This window comes from Aythya fuligula, chromosome 2 (assembly GCF_009819795.1).
Source record: "Aythya fuligula isolate bAytFul2 chromosome 2, bAytFul2.pri, whole genome shotgun sequence".
NCBI classification, from domain to species: Eukaryota; Metazoa; Chordata; class Aves; order Anseriformes; family Anatidae; genus Aythya; species Aythya fuligula.
The window spans coordinates 149482269-149500938 of record NC_045560.1 but is presented as its reverse complement, the minus strand read 5'-3'; the positions used below and the strand labels follow the sequence as shown (position 1 = coordinate 149500938).

Below are 18670 nucleotides of genomic sequence, written 5' to 3'. Positions count from 1 at the left end.
TGTCATCCCCCGGCCCAGATGCAGGGCATGGGGAGACACATAAGGAAAAAACAGCTGAGAATGTGTCATCATTGTGACAATACTTTATAGTTCCTATCACCCAGGGACTGATTCTGTTCCAGGTTGACTCTAGAGCCATCCCAAACCCTACATGAACTCAAATGCTGGGAAGAAAGGGCTGGGTCATTGCGTCTGTTGCTCTCCTACTGGAAACCATCATTTCACACATCCCGCCATAAGGCCTTCAAGGTGAGCATTGCTGTCCTGTCCTTACCTCACTTTCTGGGATATTACCTTGGAGCTTCACCTCTCCGAAGGTCAGAAAGCACCTAATTTCCATCCTGAATGTGTTCAAAGCGTTTGCCCACCCGTCTGCTCTGCAGCAGGTGTTAGGATTTGACAGACCCAGCTCTTCTCACCCTTACACATACCTCCCTGTTGTGTTGGCCCATATCAAGTTCATTCCGTGATAAAATAAAGGTACCAGGCAATGGTGTTCTCATAATTTATTTATATTCCCCTGCCTTTTAATTTAAGTACTCATATTCATCTACTGAAAATGCGTTCCCGTCCCCAAGCGGTGATCTGTCCCCAGGGTATGGTGACTCACCCGGGGCTTTTGGGGGTGCAAAGCTCCAAGAACAAGGAGCAGGTGGCAATAACAGGGCAGAAGCAAAGACTGGAAACTCTCTGAAGCTGGTAGAAATCTCCCACTGCCTGCTGTGTGCTCTCAGTGTTGAATGTAAGAGGAAGAGGAGAGGAAGGTGTCATGGTAGTACTACAGATACTCAAGAAATGTCTTTGCTCGGAGCTGTGGCAGCAGATTGCACCATCACCATAACCAGTCCCACTCCCCAGATTACATGCAATTTTGTTCTGATGTAAACATGTCACTGGATTTCTGCCCATCTGTTCCTTTCCACGAATTCTCCATAACCATAGGTTGGCACCTCTCTTGGGGTACATTGGGCACGGAGAAATATAACGCAGAAAGGAAGCAGAGAGATGATTGATTTTGTGATACAGCTCCCTTAGGCACGATATTGCTCAGACCCCAGAAATGCATGCTGAATCCTTCTCTAAAAGACTGTAGGGAAGACGTTTGGCAAAGAATTGGGAACATGTTCCAAGGAGAAGGAGATTCCTTCAGGCCCTAATTCAGAACAGCTTAGCAGCGATGCCAGAGTGACAAAAGAGGGTTGATATGAAGCACTGAAATAACAGGCTTGCTTCGGATGGCCCAACTGCAGGAGCATGTGATTCAGATGCTCTGTATATTCTCCATGCCTGTGGAACTCAAAATAAATAAATAAATATATAAAAACAATAATAATAAAAAGTGACATTTTAAATTGATGTCTTTCTGAGTCTGCAGCACGAATGATCTAATAGGACAGAGAGGTGCAAAAACTCTATTTGAAATTATGGAGGGAATTTCAGATAAATAACATGGATGTGATTTAATAAATAATAAAGCAAGAGAAAAAAACATGTCTGCCTTACTAAATTTGTGCTGGACTGATAGGATTGAAAGTAGACCCAGAGATGAGCATGCCTGAGTTTTGAGGAGAGTTAATAAAACCACAGGCTGGAGGTTTGACATCACAAGTGAAAAAACAAATGTGAGAGAAGGAAGAGAGAATTGAGGAGAGAGAGGCTGCACCATTTGGGTCCCATCCAGATTTCCCAAGGAAGTGCCTGAAAAAGACTGAGTGAGTTGTTGGGGAGAAGGAACTGAGTTTGTTTTGTGTGAAGGGCAAAAGATCAGGCCAGAAGCTGCAGGCCTGGGAGAGGAAGTGAAAAGTGGTGCTGTCAGCAGGGACAGAAAGCCCAGGGCATGAAGAACATCATCAGATGGGTGGTAAGAATTGTGGGTCTGGTTATAGGAGATGGCACAAGCCCACTGAAGCCAATGCCATGGTGTTAGGTGGATGTTCCACAGTGACAGGATCTGAGGGAGCAGCATGGAGCTGGGACAGGGGAGGGTCAGGCTGGGGGTTAGGGAAAGGTTCTCCACCCAGAGGTGGTTGGGCACTGGGACAGGCTGCCCAGGGCATTGGTCATAACACCGAGCCTGCTGGAGTTCGAGAAGTGTTTGGGCAATGCTCTAAGACACATGGACTGATTTTTGGGTGGTCCTGTGTGGATGGTCCTTGTGGGTCCCTTCCAGCTCAAGATTTTCTACAATTCTGTGATTCTGTGACTCTACGACATGGCGTGCCAAGGGGATGTCCACCAGGAGATGCTCAGTTTGAGAAGCTAGAGATAGGAACTGCGTGTCTTGGCAGCAGCAGAGGACAGAAGCAGCAGGTGAGGCACCACCAGGTTCTGGAGAAGAGCCTCGTGCCTGCTTTCCCGCAGGGGAAGCGCTCAGCTCCAGGGAAAGCAGCAGGGCCCTGCCCTCCTCACACCGGGCTCCTGTTGCTAAATCGGAGAGGAAACTGTTTAACTTGTCGGTTATTCTTTGGCACCTGCGATTGTGTTAGACACTAGAAACAGGTCAGACCAGCCAAGCTGGCGTAAACCACTGCGGTATCCCCAGGGTCCTTCCCTTTCTGTTTACTTTTTTAGCCTTTATGCTAATCTCTCCCTCTATAACAAACACACAACATTTATAGAAGCCATTTTCCAGCACGAATGACACCAGCAGCCCCTGGAGTGTCACAGCAGGCTTTTTGGCACAGCAAAGACGTGACCTGATGTTGGGAGCGGTGCTCAATGCCCTTCCAGCAGCAGGATGGAAGCAGAGGGTAAAGAGACAAAATGCACACTGGATCCTCTCTTCTCAAGCACAGTTGCTATCTCCACACCCACTTTTAGAGCTGAACCTTCCCAAAGTGCTTGTTTTTGGATGTGCCCCAAACCCACCTGGGGTGCCTGGAGCAGGAGCTGGGGCTTGGCTGGGTCGTTTGGGGGCTTGGACTGGCTAGGTTGTGATTGCAGCACTGTGATCTTCCTCAAGAGCAATTTAGGGACTTTTGTACTTTTTAGCATAGCTGGTGACAGTGGCACCACTGCCCGCTTCTTGTACAACACCCCAGAACCTCCCTAAGAAGCAGGAGACCTGGTTTGACACCCTTCTTTGCATCTGCTCCCAGGCTGCAAGAAGCCTTTGGCCTCTGTGGGGCCCTTTCTTCCCACGTCCCAAGGAAGAGGTCACAGTGTGGGCAGGATCCTCTCCTGAGAGCTGCAAGCCCATTCCATAGCCATGACGATGATGATGCTCCTACACTACAAGGCATAGCATTTCCCCCTGGGACAGAAATATGAATATGGGTGGATGGTTAAAAACTACTAAGGAAAATCCACAAGCACTGGACTGCAGGAAGGAGGGAGAAGTACCAGGTTTGGGAAATTCTCATAAGCTGCTCACCAGTTTAGTCCCAAAGAGTGACCCATTTTGAGTCCTGAGCCTCAAGCCAGACACCCATGCAGCTGGTATTCCATGAAGAGATTTAAGCAATTGCATAGGACAGGCAAAAACAGAAAGCAGGACAGCCACAGCACTCACACAAGTAGATAAATACTAGGCTGTGCCCCTTCCACATGGCAAGCCATGGTCATTAATTTTGCACTGTGCCAGGGAAGCAGAGAAAATAGAAGCAATTCAGAAGCAGTAATGATCAGTGAAGTCAGACAATGCCCCTGAGATGCATATATATATCGTACCCAAGCACATAGATACATAAACTGAGGTGTAGATATGCAAAATGCCTTGCCTGTGGCCACACGGGACATGCACATTGCCTGCTGGCTGCTGTAACCGAGAGGGACCGACCCCGGGCTGCTGATCTCAGCACTGGGTGACAGACAGGGCTAGCTAAGTGAGTGCGATAACCACGGCTGGCATCTCTGCTGTGTCATGATTCACAGCCCTTAATCGCTGTTAAACAAATCCAAATGAAATTACACGTAAAGAGCCGGGAACTACAGTCTGAAAAAATGCAAACATGTTCTTCCCCATCAAATCTAATTAGATTTGCCAAAATCAGTGTGCATTGATCTGTGATTCAAACAGTATGCTGATAACAAATTTTCATGATAGACATGGTTATGAAGCTACTTGACTAGACTATGAATTAGCCCCTTCAGCAGGAGCTCTCAGCACATTTTCTCAGTGTGCTCTTCCACAGGCAGCTTTTAATCCAAAAATCAACACACAGTCCCATTGTTTAAGGTTTTCTGGGCTCTCTGCTGAGTGTCCAGCAGAGAAGTGAGGCAGGCAGCGTATTCATGTTGACGATCAATCTCTGTTAAAATCAACACACCATTTTTAGCCACCCAGCTAAGCACGCTGCAGTACGTGCTGGGAAAAGACCTTTCCACCACTGGGCAGAGAAGCTCATTTTGTTGTCATGCTGTGCAACTTCACCTCAGTGATGATGGATAGAAAAAGCAGAGCTTTGTATAAAGAGAATCCCATAAATAATCATGGACTATCACTCCAGAAGCCCAGCACTGCACAGATACAGCTTGCTGTTATTTGCCTGTGTCCAGTCTCTGCCCTCAGCCTTCAGGGATGTTTGATGTGTTTTTTTTCGCAGCCCATGATGGTGAAGTCACGCTGATCTTCTGCTCGCAATGGTTTGTCGCAGTACCAAGTGGTCACAGCAGGTACCAGCGAATGGAGATGATAAAATCAGAGCAGAGCAGGTAAGTCTTAAAGACGTCAAAGCAAATCCTGAAGTGTCAGGAGAGACCGAGGGACAGGATTTTCCATTTGTGCTCAGTTTCAGCTGAGCTTTGCATCCACTGACATCTGAGAGCTTCTGAAAATTTGACTCCCCCGAGAGCTGGAGTGCATCAGAGTGTAAAGTTACCCAGAAAGAATGGCAGAGGGCAGGCAGTGCACTTGTATCTGACTGTACCCCAGATTTATCCCATCCCTGGTATCTTTTCATCCAGAAATCATTATTTCTTTGGGAGAGTAAAACCGCAGTAGTTTTTTGGACTGATCTTTAAAAGTGATGAAGATCCCCAACTGCAGCCCAAGGCAATGGGATCTGCAAACTCTTGGCACCTCTGGGAATTGACTTACTGTGTCTTAAACCATGTGCAACAGCCCTGTGCAACCCCATCCCTGGCCACAACCAAGGCATTGAGCATTGGGCACTGGCACAGGTTGCCCAGAGAGGCTGTGGGGTCTCCTCCTTGGAGAAGTTCACAAGGCTCCTGGATATGGTCCTGGGGACCCTGCTCTGGGTGTTCCTGCTGGAGCAGGGTAGACCCCAGATGACCAGATGCTCCCTCCCTGCCTCAACCAGTCTGTGTTCCTGTGGCTGAGAGGGAAGGGCATGGGGGACACCCAGCATGCCAGCTATTTCATGGTGGTCCTCTGTAAGCAGGAGGTTTATCTCTGCATAGAGATAAACCACCAAGTGTTTACTACAGGGACCGACAGGCTGGATAGTGTCATTCCCAGCACAGTGGAAGTTATTGTGCAATTTCACAGCAATACTAGCCTCCGTGTTTTCATGAGCTCATTAGCCCAACTTTTCAAAAATCCAGAGAATTACAGCAATGCAGTGTGGCATAGTCATGCCAGTATAAGTGAGAGGGAGAGGTTACACCAGCATACTGTCTAAGCCACTGTGGCTGTTTGTCCTGCCCATCTGCACTCTGGCACCTTGGCCCATCTATCCCCCTGAGGCTGTGCTGGGTTTCTGCTTCACCCCAGCAAGCCACAACCATGCCAAGGGCAAGGAGAAGAGGGCACAACTTGTCCACACATAGATAGACAACTAGGGTCAACTGCCCATGTGGCAGCAGCCTGGTATCTTTGTGTAGCTAGACGAAATAAAAAAGAGGTATCAGTTTAGCCCATTTCATAAAGCCAAGTAAATGGAGCAGCAGCACACCATGGATGATAGCTGCTTTCCAACCTAAGCTGCCGATAAGCTGTGGATTACGAAGCCTCCCCACCCACACAGGAATTGTCCACCAGAGGCCCTGCAGAAGGAAAATCCCCAGCAGAGACAAGGCAGGTATCGCTACACAATCCTGAAATTCCTTAAAACCAGAATGGGCTGCCTTGAAAAACTTTGTGAAACCCTGTCTGCCTTCAGTTTTAAGCTCGGTTTGGCTGAACCGGTTTGAAAACTGGCTGGAGAGCTAGAAGGGGCCAGCAGGATCACCCAGGAAAAGCAGGCGTAGAAGTTGAGCTCCTGGTGCCTATGTTCATCAGACCAGTGTCCTCTCGGCCAGGCTGGGCGGAGTGCCTCGCCTGATAAAAGGCTGAGCTCAGCAGACATGAAAGGAAGGTCGTTAGCAAAGATCAAAAGGTATGGATGGGAGATAGAGCTGCAGCATTTGCAAAGTTACCAAAGTCTTCCAGTGAGAATGAAGAGAAGGATGCTGTGATGCTAAATGAATGGGGCAATCTAGATAATGATATCAGAATTAAATTAATTAAGGGAAGATTAAAGAAAGATTGCAAAATGAAGGTTGTAATCCCAGCGCCGCTGGAGTCAATGGGTATTTTGTGGGTGACTGTGAAGAGGCTGAGGGTTTGCTCCAAATGCATACCAAGACAAAGGAAGTTACGAACTGTGGGCTAATTTACACAAATCCAATTAAATTTGGGAATAAATTAATAGTGATGGCCTCACAGTCACAAAATTGAAGCCAGGCATGGCTGGAGCATCCAGCAGGGTAAATATGAGATGGGTGAACATCATCACTGACCTGCAGACACCGGGGTTTTCAGAACACACCAACAGCAGCAGGACAGCCTATACCTTGCTTGCTGTAATTTCTCTCAGGACAGAGCTTTCTATTCAAAGCATATTAAACAGATTTAAACTGGCAAAGTGAGTTTGCACCAGATCGGCACTTTGCATCATGTGGACGCAACGTTTCTGCTCCAGGAGCTGGCACTCCTTGGGGGGATTTACTGTTCCTCCGAGTGAGCTCCCCGAGTGCCAGCAAGAGGCACATGTGCAGAGCAACCTCCAGAAAACATCAACGGAGCTTAAAATCTTCCAGCACATGGAGTTCCCACCCAGCACTTCATTGACATTAACCCTGAGGTTCATTAAGGAATTTACCTACTGATTTCAAGGCTTGAAAAATTACAGGAATGGCATGAAGCCCTGCACCAAGGCAGCATGGTGCAGCTGTGCAGACCTTGGTGGCAGTCACCATGCTGCATAGATATTTTGCTCCAGCTGCTGAGTAGGTCATAAATATGTGGCGATTGTTCTGGACCTCCTTTAACACACTTTAATGTTAATGCTTTTGTGGCTCCTGTCCACTGCTCTACATCTCTTGCTCAGCTCTTGGTTTTAGGGCAGTAAACTGAAATGAATGAGGAGGGGGTGGATTCACTTTTTTATTAAGCACCCAAGTCCAAAAATTAAATTCTGAATGCAAGCATAGATGCTGATAAATACTTTTGCCCTTGTAAAACACGGGAAAATGCTGGTTTGTTCCATAAGGGCAGGAGATTCATTTTTCTCTCTTTCACAAATGTAGAAGGAGAAAAGTGCTTTTCAGTAAGAATCCAATTTTACAGGGAGGGAATAATATGTTACATAGTTGAATCACTTTGATGTCAATTTTATTTTGCAATCACTTCATAAGATATTCATATAGCTTTTTACATTCTCTCAAAATGTGGAAGTCTAGGCACAATGCAATATTATCTTACTCTTTACCACAATGATGAACGATAATGAGAAAGCATAATAAGATTTTACTTGCGCCCAAAGAAAAATCTGCTTTATCCCAGATGAGAGGAATTTTGCAGATCAAATTAATATTATAAAACAGTACAATTTATCAAAATAATATGGCTTTTCTTCTCTGAATTCACCGCAAATCACAATGTCTGCAGCCATCGTGAACTCTTAGGGTCTGATGGATTTTTTAAAAAAATCTCTGTCCGTAAAAAACACTTGGTTGATAAAAGTAAAAAAATAATAATAAAAATATATATATATCTGATATTTGAAAGCCAGGTTGTAGCTGTCATACAGCAATTCTGCTTCCTGTCCAAAATCTGGTCTCATGCAAGGGAGAAGGGTCTTTGCTCAGATTCCTCAGGAACCAATGTATCACATTTGATTTCCTTCTGAAATTTGTATGTGTATGGAACGAGTGTAGCATAATTCTTGCAATGTATCTTGTTGCATCCTTTTAATTTAGATTCTGGTTACTCCTCTATTCCCAATTTTAACATAAAGCCTAAAGGCCAGTTAGTGAAGTGTGAAATAGTAACAAAACCCTGATAGACACTGGGGGTTGAAACCTCTTGGCTGTCTGATCCTGCCTCCTCACCATGTCTCCTAGTGCATTTTCACTTGTTTTTACACAGGTTAACAGCAGCTTTCCAGAAGCACTCTTGCTGGAAAGCCTTGCTGTGCAGCAGTTATTATTAAGTACAGTTATTATTTCTTGTGACGTATATGATAGGAATGACTTTAAATTATTTAAGGAGTGGTTATAGGGCAGCCAAATGAAAGCCCAAAGAGTTCCAGGGACCAGCACTGCCCATGTCAGACTGAACAAACCTCAGGTGTGGAAGCTCAGCAATGTGAGGTCTTGATAGGAGCCCACCACATTTCAGCAGGGGAGGGAGAGCAGAGAGTTTTCATACACTGGCATAGTGCCCAAACCTTTATTTCACATGTGTTGCATCTGCACAGTTACAGAGAAGATCCCTCTGCCCCTAACTAACCCAAAGCACAGCCCGGTACATGTCACCAGCCCAAAAAGCTTTGTCAGACACTCAGCCAGGCTCTCAGTCATGGAAACCACCTGCACTGAGAGGCTTCGCTTGGTTCTGCCATCATCTGAGAGCAGACTAATGGAAGAAAAAGAGAAGGAAGGAGCTCTCGCTCCCTCAGCTATATCCCTGCGAACAGCCCTTTGCAGGGAAGGAAGATGTGTGCTGTGCACAAGAACACTGCTCTGGGGAGGGAAAGTGGCCGCGGGCGCAGGGCTCTGCGCTGTGTCGTGCTTCAGCCTGCAGGATTTTGTGGGTTTGCCTTCTCACAGCACTTGTACAGAAAGCACAGTTCCTAGATTATTATTTTTTCTTCCTTCTATTTCTGTCCTCTTTCATCATGGATAAATAAATACGCAAGAAGCTGATGGGGCTAATTAGTTCCAAGCATGGAATTGCTCTGTGTTAATTTCTCTGTTTCGAACTCAGTTAACAGGTCAGATTGTTCCATTTTTGCAGCTTAATTTTCTTAATTTCTTATTTTATAGCACCTAGTCCTTTATTTCTTCTTGGTTTTCTTTTTGATCCTGTAGGGAAAACATAATTCTGCACAACTGGGACCTGAAAGAATGCAATAGAAATTACAAGAGAGGCTTGCTTTGAATGGAAATGTATTCAACAAACAGTAGCCGTGGCAAGACCTGTAGAGAGATATACATGAAAAGTGAATTTAGAAACAAAGCAAAATAAGCTGGACATAATGCCAGGAACTAGCTGACCCAGCTGCTTTCTCCCAGACTTGTTTAGAGCAGGGAATAGCTCCATAATTCATACGTCAAGCTAGAAACTGGAAACAGTGCTTGTGGGAATAAGATGCTCTGCCATCCAAGTCAGCTGGAGCTGTGCTCTCAGCAAGGGCCTTCTCCCTCCTGTCGCATGGCTTCAAGCAGTTGTGCCTTCATAGGTGGGTATTTGGAGCAAGATTTGTTCAGTAACTAAGGATACTAAACAGTCTGGGCAAGTGGCAGATGAAACTTTTTAATATGTACTATTACTCAGCACCAACGGTTGTACCTTTACCCTCTCAGAATTAACTTATCTCGTTTCTTAGGAAGATGGAGTGTGGACATATTTGGAGACAGGGTGCTTGGCCTCTGCAGAGATGTGAAAAAATACCTTGTCGTTCAGTCAAGAACTGACTAATAGATGGGATTGTAACCTCCTGGCCAGCTTCTTGCCCAGCCCGTGTGCTCACCAGTGTGCATGGGACCTCCGTCCCTTCCACAAGTTCCCTGACTCATGCCACTGAGCCCAGAGCTGGCAGCAGGATGCTCAAGATCTCTGTAGAAGGCAAATGGCAGAATTAAGAAAAGCAAACAAATGAACAAACAGATTTTGACTTCTTCACTGTTATACTGAATCTTGGATGACGTCCTCTCGGTTGCATGTTCCCAATGACTGTACGAGCATGTCCGAGATGAGTAAATGGCACTAACATAGGTAAAAGCTGGTGAATGTAAAACGTTGGCACTGGAAATGAAATCTGGCTTCTGGGGCTCGTTTGTCTCATTTCTTGATCTTTTTTTTGCTAGGCAGGTTTAGGCTCAGTCCACGTGGAAACCTCGAGGGGAAGCCAGGGTTAGTTTTCAGTCAGCAGAGTTCTTTTTCAGAAGCTCCCATAGATACTCTTTTAAAATGAGGAAATAGCAAAACTGTAAGCTGGGAAGTAAATCCTTGGTCTTTTCCCAAGCAGTCTGGCTGTGTTAGGATGCCCTAACCTTCAGATTTGTTCTTCTGTTAATTCATAGGCAGATGACTCTAACACAGATCAATCCAAAAATGAGTTTTTATTTAAAAAAAAAAAAAAAAAAAAAGTCCAGAGTATTGAAAGATTGTTCATCTCTGTAGGCAAAACAACCACGTCTACCTTCCGTTTTGAATAAATTCAGATGTTAACTGAAGTGGCCTGGCTTATTTCCAGTTTACAGTAATTCTATTCTGCTTGCCTGAAACTCTCCTTTTAATACAACTCTGATGAAGTGGTTGTCATCTCTCAACTGCCTGCAGTGGTTGCAAAGTGCTTCAGGAGCAATAGTGGTTATGACAGTGGCAAGGAAAGGGATTTCTTTAGAGGCAGTGATAAAACTTTCAAAAGTATCCTCCTTCTCTGGCACAAGTCTGTTTCCCTTGAAGAATCCGGGAATTCCCACAGACATTCCATCGATGGAGCCAAAGAAAGCCAGCACACGTGGCTTTGAACATCCCGGTGCTACTCCAGCCCATTCTACATGGATATGCTGAAGCCATTTAGACTGCTAGCTGGCTGGAAAGACATGTTATGAGCAGGAAAAAAAAAAAAAAAAAAACCAAAAAAAAACAAAGCTGGAACTCTAAAAATCAATGCCATTGGGTATGAACAATAAGGGTAGATGACAAAGGCAATTTTATTCCCACCATGATGGCTTGTTTCTAGTTTCCTTCAATGTCGTATTTTGCCTAATGTTTTTCTGGAAGAGAAGTGGCTTGAAATCTCCCGTGAAAGTGGAGGAGCAGAGAGATGGGGTTGAAAATGCTCCTTGTATTTCAAGTAGTGTTTTGGTACAGATGTTTGGCAAGCAATGTAAATGCTTACTGCATTATATTTTGAGACTCAGAGGTTTCTTTTATAAGCTTATCCTCTTTGTTGCTCCAAAACTGCAGCAAAAAACAACACCACCCCATCCATATATAATTTGTTACTAACTGAATCTAGTCCAGGAACTCCTGTGGGATGCCAGTGTCTTCTGAACATCCTAACCTTTCATGCAAAGCTGGAAAGTGGAAGTCCCCTGCCTCTTCATTGTAGCAACAGCTTAATGACAAGGAGGGGGTTCCTACCCCTGCCCTCATGGGTGGTTTTAATTTTTTTTTTTTTTTAATTCTTTCACTACATTATTTAGTTACCCCATCATTCTTCAACAAATTAAGACATGTCATTAAATGCAAAGCTTAATCCCATAAATTCATAATATGTTTTGGAGTGTTGATTTGGGATCATGTTCCTGATCTGGTGTACTCTTTCCACAAGACTATGGCAAGTGAAACAGATGCTCTAATAAAAGATGAGCATGAGAAATTAAGTAACTGCAAGTATCCTATTCATAAAAAGACTGATGAGAAGCTTCCGCAGATAGAAGAAAGAAAAAAAAATAAAACAAACAAAAACAACAAAAAACTGTTCTCCAAATGATTTAAGGGGCCGACAAATAAGGAGAGGTTTAATTGCTGTGGTCTAACCGCATTTAACGGGAAGAAGTGAGGGAGTTTTGTTAACACGTGAAACTGGGACCCAAAGGTGACAGGGTTTTTTCAAAGTTTGTGGCTGGATCTACACCTCTCTGTTTCTGAGGATGGGGATGCACTTGGGAACTCTTGGACAACAGCTTGCTTCTCTTCATAACCAGTACATAGAATAGATACAGACAAAATTGATGCTAAAATAAGCTAACTTGTCTAATAAAAGTTGAAGCTTTTATTCTGGAAGATGCAGAGCTGGAAGATGTCCTGATTTACAGTTCAGATACAATTAATACTTTCATTTCACATCATTCTGTTTCCTCATAAATGAATATCTGAATCACACACTGAAAAAGGCAACTACACCACCTCTATAAACCCATTTACATGCAGGTGGTACAGAAAAAATGAAGAAAAAACTTTGCTTTCTCCTGGGTTTCTGACAGGATGATCTTCTCCCAAGAAATCTTCAGCCTGACACCTAAAACACCTAAATGGGATGTAAGCCCTTATCTATTTTTTGGAAGTCCCACATGCAAAATTATCAGGACTTTTGCCATGTCCTTTCCAGGGCAGAGACTTTTGGCATCCATCCCGTCCATAAACCGCCACCTCCTCCCCCTGTCCCATGCACACCCCTGCTCAACCCTTCTTCTCCCCACTTTGAGCTCAAATGCAACAGAACACCCGAATATTCTGTTCCAATTCAGTTGCTGGCACTGGTGTTATCTGCCAGCACTGCTGCTCAGCTGGTTAGAAGCCAAGCAAATACGTATTTAGTGGGAATTATGAAAATTGACAAGTACAAAGTTCTATTTTTTTTAAAGCAGTTCCTTACCCCAAATCCAAGGGCTAATTGATTTATTGCTCAAGTTCGAACTGAAGTTGAGCTAAACGTGTGAAAGTTGGGGAGGAAAAGATCAAATCTGGTCTTTGGACCTATGTCAAGCAAGTGCTTTATGGCCCATCTGAAGCTGATCATGAGACAATTCCTGAATGCAAATGTCATTTAATAGGGACAGACAAATGCTAGGTAATTCTCAGAGCATATTCTCCAGCTAAGAAATAGTTCTTCTCTGCCTCTGCTATAATTGTGTGGTTCTGTGTGCTCCTTGACTTTGATCTTTGCATTCCCTGAAATCCCAAGTAACTATTCAAGTTAATAAAGTGTTAAGGTGTTTGCCTAGGAAGGTTGGCTCTGCTGATTTCAGCTCTTAAAAGGGGAAACAGCGCTGTTGTTTTAACCACGTCAGCACTTACCGCCTTGGTTTATTTTGTTATCCCATTTAACTTCTGTTCAAAATCAAACAGGAAGCAATTAAGGTGAGTCTACTACAAAGCAGTCCTCAAAATACATAGCCGACAAAGGTCATGCCCCTAAAACATAATTAAACTTATTTGGAAAGAATGCAGAGCCGATACACTGGGGTTGCTGGTGTAAAAATACAATGGCTCTGCTTTACTTTCGGCAGGCAGAAATGATGGATTGCCAGGATGGACATTACTGCCAGCCCCCTTGTTGGGGCACTGGTGGCAACAGCAGCTGGACTGGCAAAACTCTAAGAGCACTGGTCTTGTCTACTTGGATTGATAGGAGTGGAGAGGGAGAGAAAAGGAACCAAACTCCCTGCTAAACTGCAAAATTTTCCTCTTGCCTAAACCCACTTTGACTTTGGTCAGGTCACTGTTGTGATGACAGAGAGAAGGATGTCATGGAAATAAGCATCTAGTGACAACACTGGAATACAAAGCAAAGTCTTTACACAGGATTTAGCTAATTATATTTTGGGCAAATATTTATTTATCTAAAAACAAAATAAAAATCATTTCTTTAAAAGAAAAATGTATTTAAATAAAAAAACAAAACTGTGAAATGTTATGGCACAGAAGTTCAAGACAAGTATAAATCCAGTTGCCACAACTGTTGCGTATTAATGTTGCACATTTTTCTATAAAGACTTTATTAAAGGTATTTACATGGCAAGAAGATGTGTAAATATATACAGCAATCTGGGGACAACTTTTTTTTTGGAATTCTCATAAGAAAAAAATGCCTTAAATACAAAATTTTAAAAGAAAAAAAGTTGAAGAGTTCATCCCCAAGCATGAAGAATGTCCCATCATCCCTTATGCCCAAAGTATCAATTATGAGGCAGTTTTGAGGTTCTGGCCAAACCATTTGGAGATTCAGCCAAGGTTGTGTAGTCTCAAGTTAATTCGCACAGCATGCACTTGCAATAGTTCCATACTTGATGGACTGGTGTAGTTCATGAATGATATTAGAAACCTTAATATTTTATCGTCATTTCAGTCTAGTTTGGGTTACTCTAAGCGATGCCCAAGAGTTCCTATGCACGAGAGTTCCTTAGCTGCTCAAGTTTGTGTTTCAACTGTTCTCTCCTCCGCCTCAACAGCTCTTTCTCTGCGATCAGTCTGTGTTCGTCTGACTGAATGGAGAGAACGTACTCTGTTGCTTTTTTCAGGATGACGACCTTGGGTGCCTTCTCATTGTTGGCCACCTCGGGTATCTGGTCACGCAAGGCAAAGAAACTCAGCTTCAGCTCGTTTCTCCTCTGGCGCTCCAAGACATTGTGCGTTCGCCTCTTGTCGTTCTCCTCCGAGTCTGACGTGCGGGGACTTGAGCATTTTCGGTTATTACTGATCTGTTTCAGCACTCTGCCACTGTCCAACTTTAGCCTTTTTGCAGCTGGGTACTCCACCTTGGTGGAGGGAGGAGCGGCGTAGTTGTGCTGATGGATGTTGACATGACACCGTTTGAGAACCAGTGGGCTGTGATGGGGCTTACTGTGCTCTTCTGATGCTTCTGTGCTGGACTCTGTGCTGGATTCGGACTCGTTCGCTTCAGCTAATGTAACAACATCAATTTCCTCATCTTCCTCTTGTTCTTCTTCTGCATGGGAAAAGAAAAAAAGAAGAATTGTAAGCCAATCTGCGGAAAAACTCTCAGGACTGCTGTATTTATGACTGGGGGGTTACTTTGAGCTGCAGTGCAAGGAATCCATTGACAAACCCATATTAAACCCACTCAATGCTGCGAGACTCCACTTGCCCTCCTCAAGAGCCTTTCCTTTAAGGAGCAGTGTTTCAAGAGCAATAGGACGCACCAAGTGCACTCGGAGCCCTGACTCCCTGGTTTCAAAATTTGCAAAGATCTTGCGTAATCCCGAGGCGCGTATGAAAGATAGCAGGAAAATTTAACCTCGGTTGTCAGCAGCAAAGCACAGCGAAGCTCCTAGACTCAAGCTGTCCTTAATTAAGGATTTAGCAGGCTTTGGCCACGCCTCAAGAGAGCTTACTTAACACACGTGTGTATTCAGAGACACTTTCAGAATCTCTCTTGATCTGTTAATTTGTGGAAAATCCAAGGAAAAAAAAATGAAGGCTGTAGAGCTTTGAGTAGAAACTCGCTTTCAAACCAGATTTACGAGCGGACGGAACATGCTGTCAAATACCTAAGGAAGCATTTCTAAAACTTTCCCAGCACCATTCACTCCTCGCAGTCACTTTCACTAGCACCTCCCTGCACATTCTCCCTGCGGTTCTCGGGCTGGGGTTAACTCCTTGCCGGCCCCCAGATGTCAATGGGAAGCAGCTCCACTTGGACGCTGCTCCGGCTCCGAAGTCCGACTCTGACCCCGTTATGAAAGTTTCTCCCTCCCTCTTTTTTTTTTTCTTTCATTTTTTTTTTTTTTTTTTTTCCCTCCCTCAACCCCTGGAGGGAAAACCGGGCTGTTTTTTCCAGGAACTAAACTCGCAGGGAGCCTCGCTAACGTGGCATTTAAAATACCCGTGCGCGGTGGGAGGGAGAGAGAAGAGAAGAAGCGGGTCGGGGTGCGCGTCCGCCCTCTTGCCCCCCAAAAAACATGCGTGGACCCCACTCACCCGAGTCGCTGCTGGTGGTGGGCGGCGTGTCGACACCCAGCAGTGCCGGGGGGCTGGCACCGGGCTGCCCGGCCCTAGGAGCTCTCTCGCTGAGCGGGTAGGGAAAGACCACCGAGGGGTCGATGCAGTCGGCGGCGGCGGTGCCCAGGTCGTGCAGGTAGAGCCCGGTCGATACCGCGGGGCCGGTGGGAGGCGGAGGCGGCGGTCCCCCCGTGGGGGGTCCCGTGGGGCCGGGCCGGGCTGTGGGACCCCCCTCCCGTCGGGCCGCCTGGTAGGACGCCAGCTTCTCGGAGACCACCTTCTCCAGCTTGGCGGCGGCGGAAAAACCGCTCCACATGCAGTCCTGGATGATGATGGATTTGACGAAGGTCTCGTCGTCCGGGTCGCAGATGAAGCTTTGGTTCACCATGTCCCCTCCGAGGAGCTCCGTCACCATCTCCAGCTGGTCGGCGGTGGAGGGGAAGCAGGAGGCGGCGGCCAGGCTGGAGCGGCGGCTGGGCGACAGGGGCGGCGTGGGCAGGAGCTCAAACTTCTTCCAGATGTCCTCGGACGGCGCTGGGGGCTGCAGCTCACTGCCCCTCTGCTGCGCCGCCAGGTAGAAGTTCTCCTCCTCCTCCTCGAAGTAGAAGTAGGGCTGCACCGAGTCGTAGTCGTAATCGTAGTTTTTGCTGGGGAAGCTGGCGCTGAGAGGCATCGCGGCGGCTGGTGCCTGCGGGAGGGGGAGGACAGGGGGACGCCGGGGTGAGCCTTGGGGGTCGGCTCTCCCCCCGCGACCCTAAAGGGGCGACCGCCCCCCAAGCGCGCAGCGCTCCCTCCCGGCTCCCCGCGCCGTACCGACGGGCAAAAAAAACCGCGGTCGGTTTCAAAATAATGTTAAAAAAAAAACATAATAAAATCCATGATAATAATAATAAAAAAGGTACGACCTCCCCTCACCCTCTCCCAAGTCGGAGGCGCGACTTGATCTACCGAGGGGGGCAGCTCCCGGTACCGCCCCGACCACCCTCCCCGCGGCTCTCCCGGAGGGGCTCCGGCAGCTCTGTGCAGCCCTACTCGGTTCTGCACGGTTTGGCACGGCTCAGCTCGACGCGGCACGGCTCGGCTCGACTCCCTCCCGCCGCCCCTCCGCAGCCGCCGCGTTCACACGGGGCACGGCTCCGGCACGAAGCCCTCTTCCTTCCCTCCCGGAGCCGCTCCGCCAGCCCGGGATTGGGGATCCGGGACCGAGCCGGGAAGGGAAGGGAAGGGAAGGGAGAGCTGCGGGGAGCTTCCAGCACCCAGGGGGGCTGTTCCCTTGCCACCCACCTGGGCGTGCGGGCAACGCGCGGGGACGGGCAGGGACCTCAGCAAAGTTTGCCAGGTCTTGTCATATACACGCATATAATATATATAAATAAATTTATATGTCTACGCAAAGATATATATATATATATATACACATATATATACACGCATATATATACATATATATATGTACCCATATATATATACCCATATATATGAATATAGGCAGAATGTGCAATAAGCATAACCTGCCCATGCATACGCGGGAGAAGCAAATGCTTCCCCTCCCCCGAGAAAAAATAATATTAATAAAAAAAAAGATAGATATTTGAAGAGCCGAGAGCAAGCGAAAGGATGGGGAAGGCCGGTGCCCCGGCGCAGGAGAGCGTCCCCCGGGGGGGACCGCCGGTGTCCCCGTCCTCGGAGCGCAGCCCCGGCGGCCCCCGGTGTCAGCAGCCCTGTCAGTCCAAGCCACGACCGCGGCGGATCGAGTGATGGGAAAAGCGGAGCCCCGCGACTCACCGGCTTCTCCAAGGCGCCAGCTGCGAAACGGAGCGAGGCAATTATTGCGGGCGGTGCGGGGACCAACAAAATAAGGAAAAAAAATAATATATATATAAAATTATAAAAAGAACCGCCGGATAGGACGGGGAAAAAAAAAAAGACAAAACGCCGGGAGAACGTAGATCTCTTCCTCCCACCAAGGTTTAGAAAAAAAAAAAAAAAAAAAAAAAATCAAGGAGCAGCGGAGAGAAGGGGAATCAGATTGTACGGTCCAAGGCGGCGCGGCGCGCTCTGTCTGCTACAATAGAAGTTTAGTTGCTTTCCTGCTTTAAAGCGCCGGCGAGGGGCGGGCGTAAAAGTGCCGCGGGGGCGGGGGCACCACCGCGGGGCCCCCGCTCGCTCCCGCCGTGCGCGCCGCCGCCTCCCGCGCCCCCGTTCGGCAGCGGGCGCGCAGAGCTCCGCGCCTGGCGGCGGGGAGCGCGGCACCGCGAGGGGGCGGCCGAGGAGCTCCGCGTGTCCCCCCCCCACACACAATCCCCCAGCCTTTAATTCCGCCGGGAGGTTTGGAAGGGCTTTGGGGGGGGGGGGGGAGGTGATGCAGCGCTCCGCGGTGGTTATTTTTTATTTTTTTATTTTATTTTTTTAATTATTTATTTTTTTTCCACCCTTCTTACTACGATCTGCGCAAGGAGAGGTCGGAAGTAAACATAGTAAAAAAAAAAAAAATTACTAGGAGGGATTAAAAGGCTGCTCCTCGCCTTTCCCCTCCTTGTTCAGCGCTCCCCGGCAGGGCACAAGGGGGAGGGGGGTTCAACCCCTTTTTCCAACACCCCCCTTCCATGTAGGGGGGCTTCGGTGGGCACCCAGCCTCATCGGGGGGGCTCCGACTCGGGCACCCCCCGCCCCGGGTCGCCGCTTTCTTATCCCGCCTTTGCGGGAGGATTAAACAGGAGAAAAGGAGGCTGCGGGGGGGGTGGGGGGGGAGGGAGGGGGAATGTAGGGGTGTAAGGGTGACCACAGCCCCGCGGGGGTCACCTT

At 47.0% G+C, this 18670-nt stretch overlaps 1 protein-coding gene across 1 annotated transcript; it reads right to left on the bottom strand.

Moving 5' to 3' along the window:
* Nucleotides 1–13988: 13988 nt before the first annotated feature.
* Nucleotides 13989–17833, bottom strand: MYC (MYC proto-oncogene, bHLH transcription factor). Its single transcript, XM_032182182.1, has 3 exons — nt 17651–17833; nt 15845–16553; nt 13989–14852 (listed from the first exon to the last, which is right to left on the bottom strand). The coding sequence occupies exons 2-3, from the start codon at nt 16536–16538 to the stop codon at nt 14290–14292; spliced, it is 1257 nt and encodes a 418-aa protein (XP_032038073.1). The 5' UTR covers nt 16539–16553; nt 17651–17833; the 3' UTR covers nt 13989–14289.
* Between the last annotated feature and the right edge of the window lie 837 nt (nt 17834–18670).

Excerpts from the sequence above, each read along its gene's own strand:
- MYC (XM_032182182.1), bottom strand. The coding sequence starts at position 16,538 with ATGCCTCTCAGCGCCAGCTTCCCCAGCAAAAACTACGATTACGACTAC. Across the intron at positions 14,853-15,844 it reads CACCACCAGCAGCGACTCGG|AAGAAGAACAAGAGGAAGAT; the intron begins GTGAGTGGGGTC and ends TTTCCCATGCAG.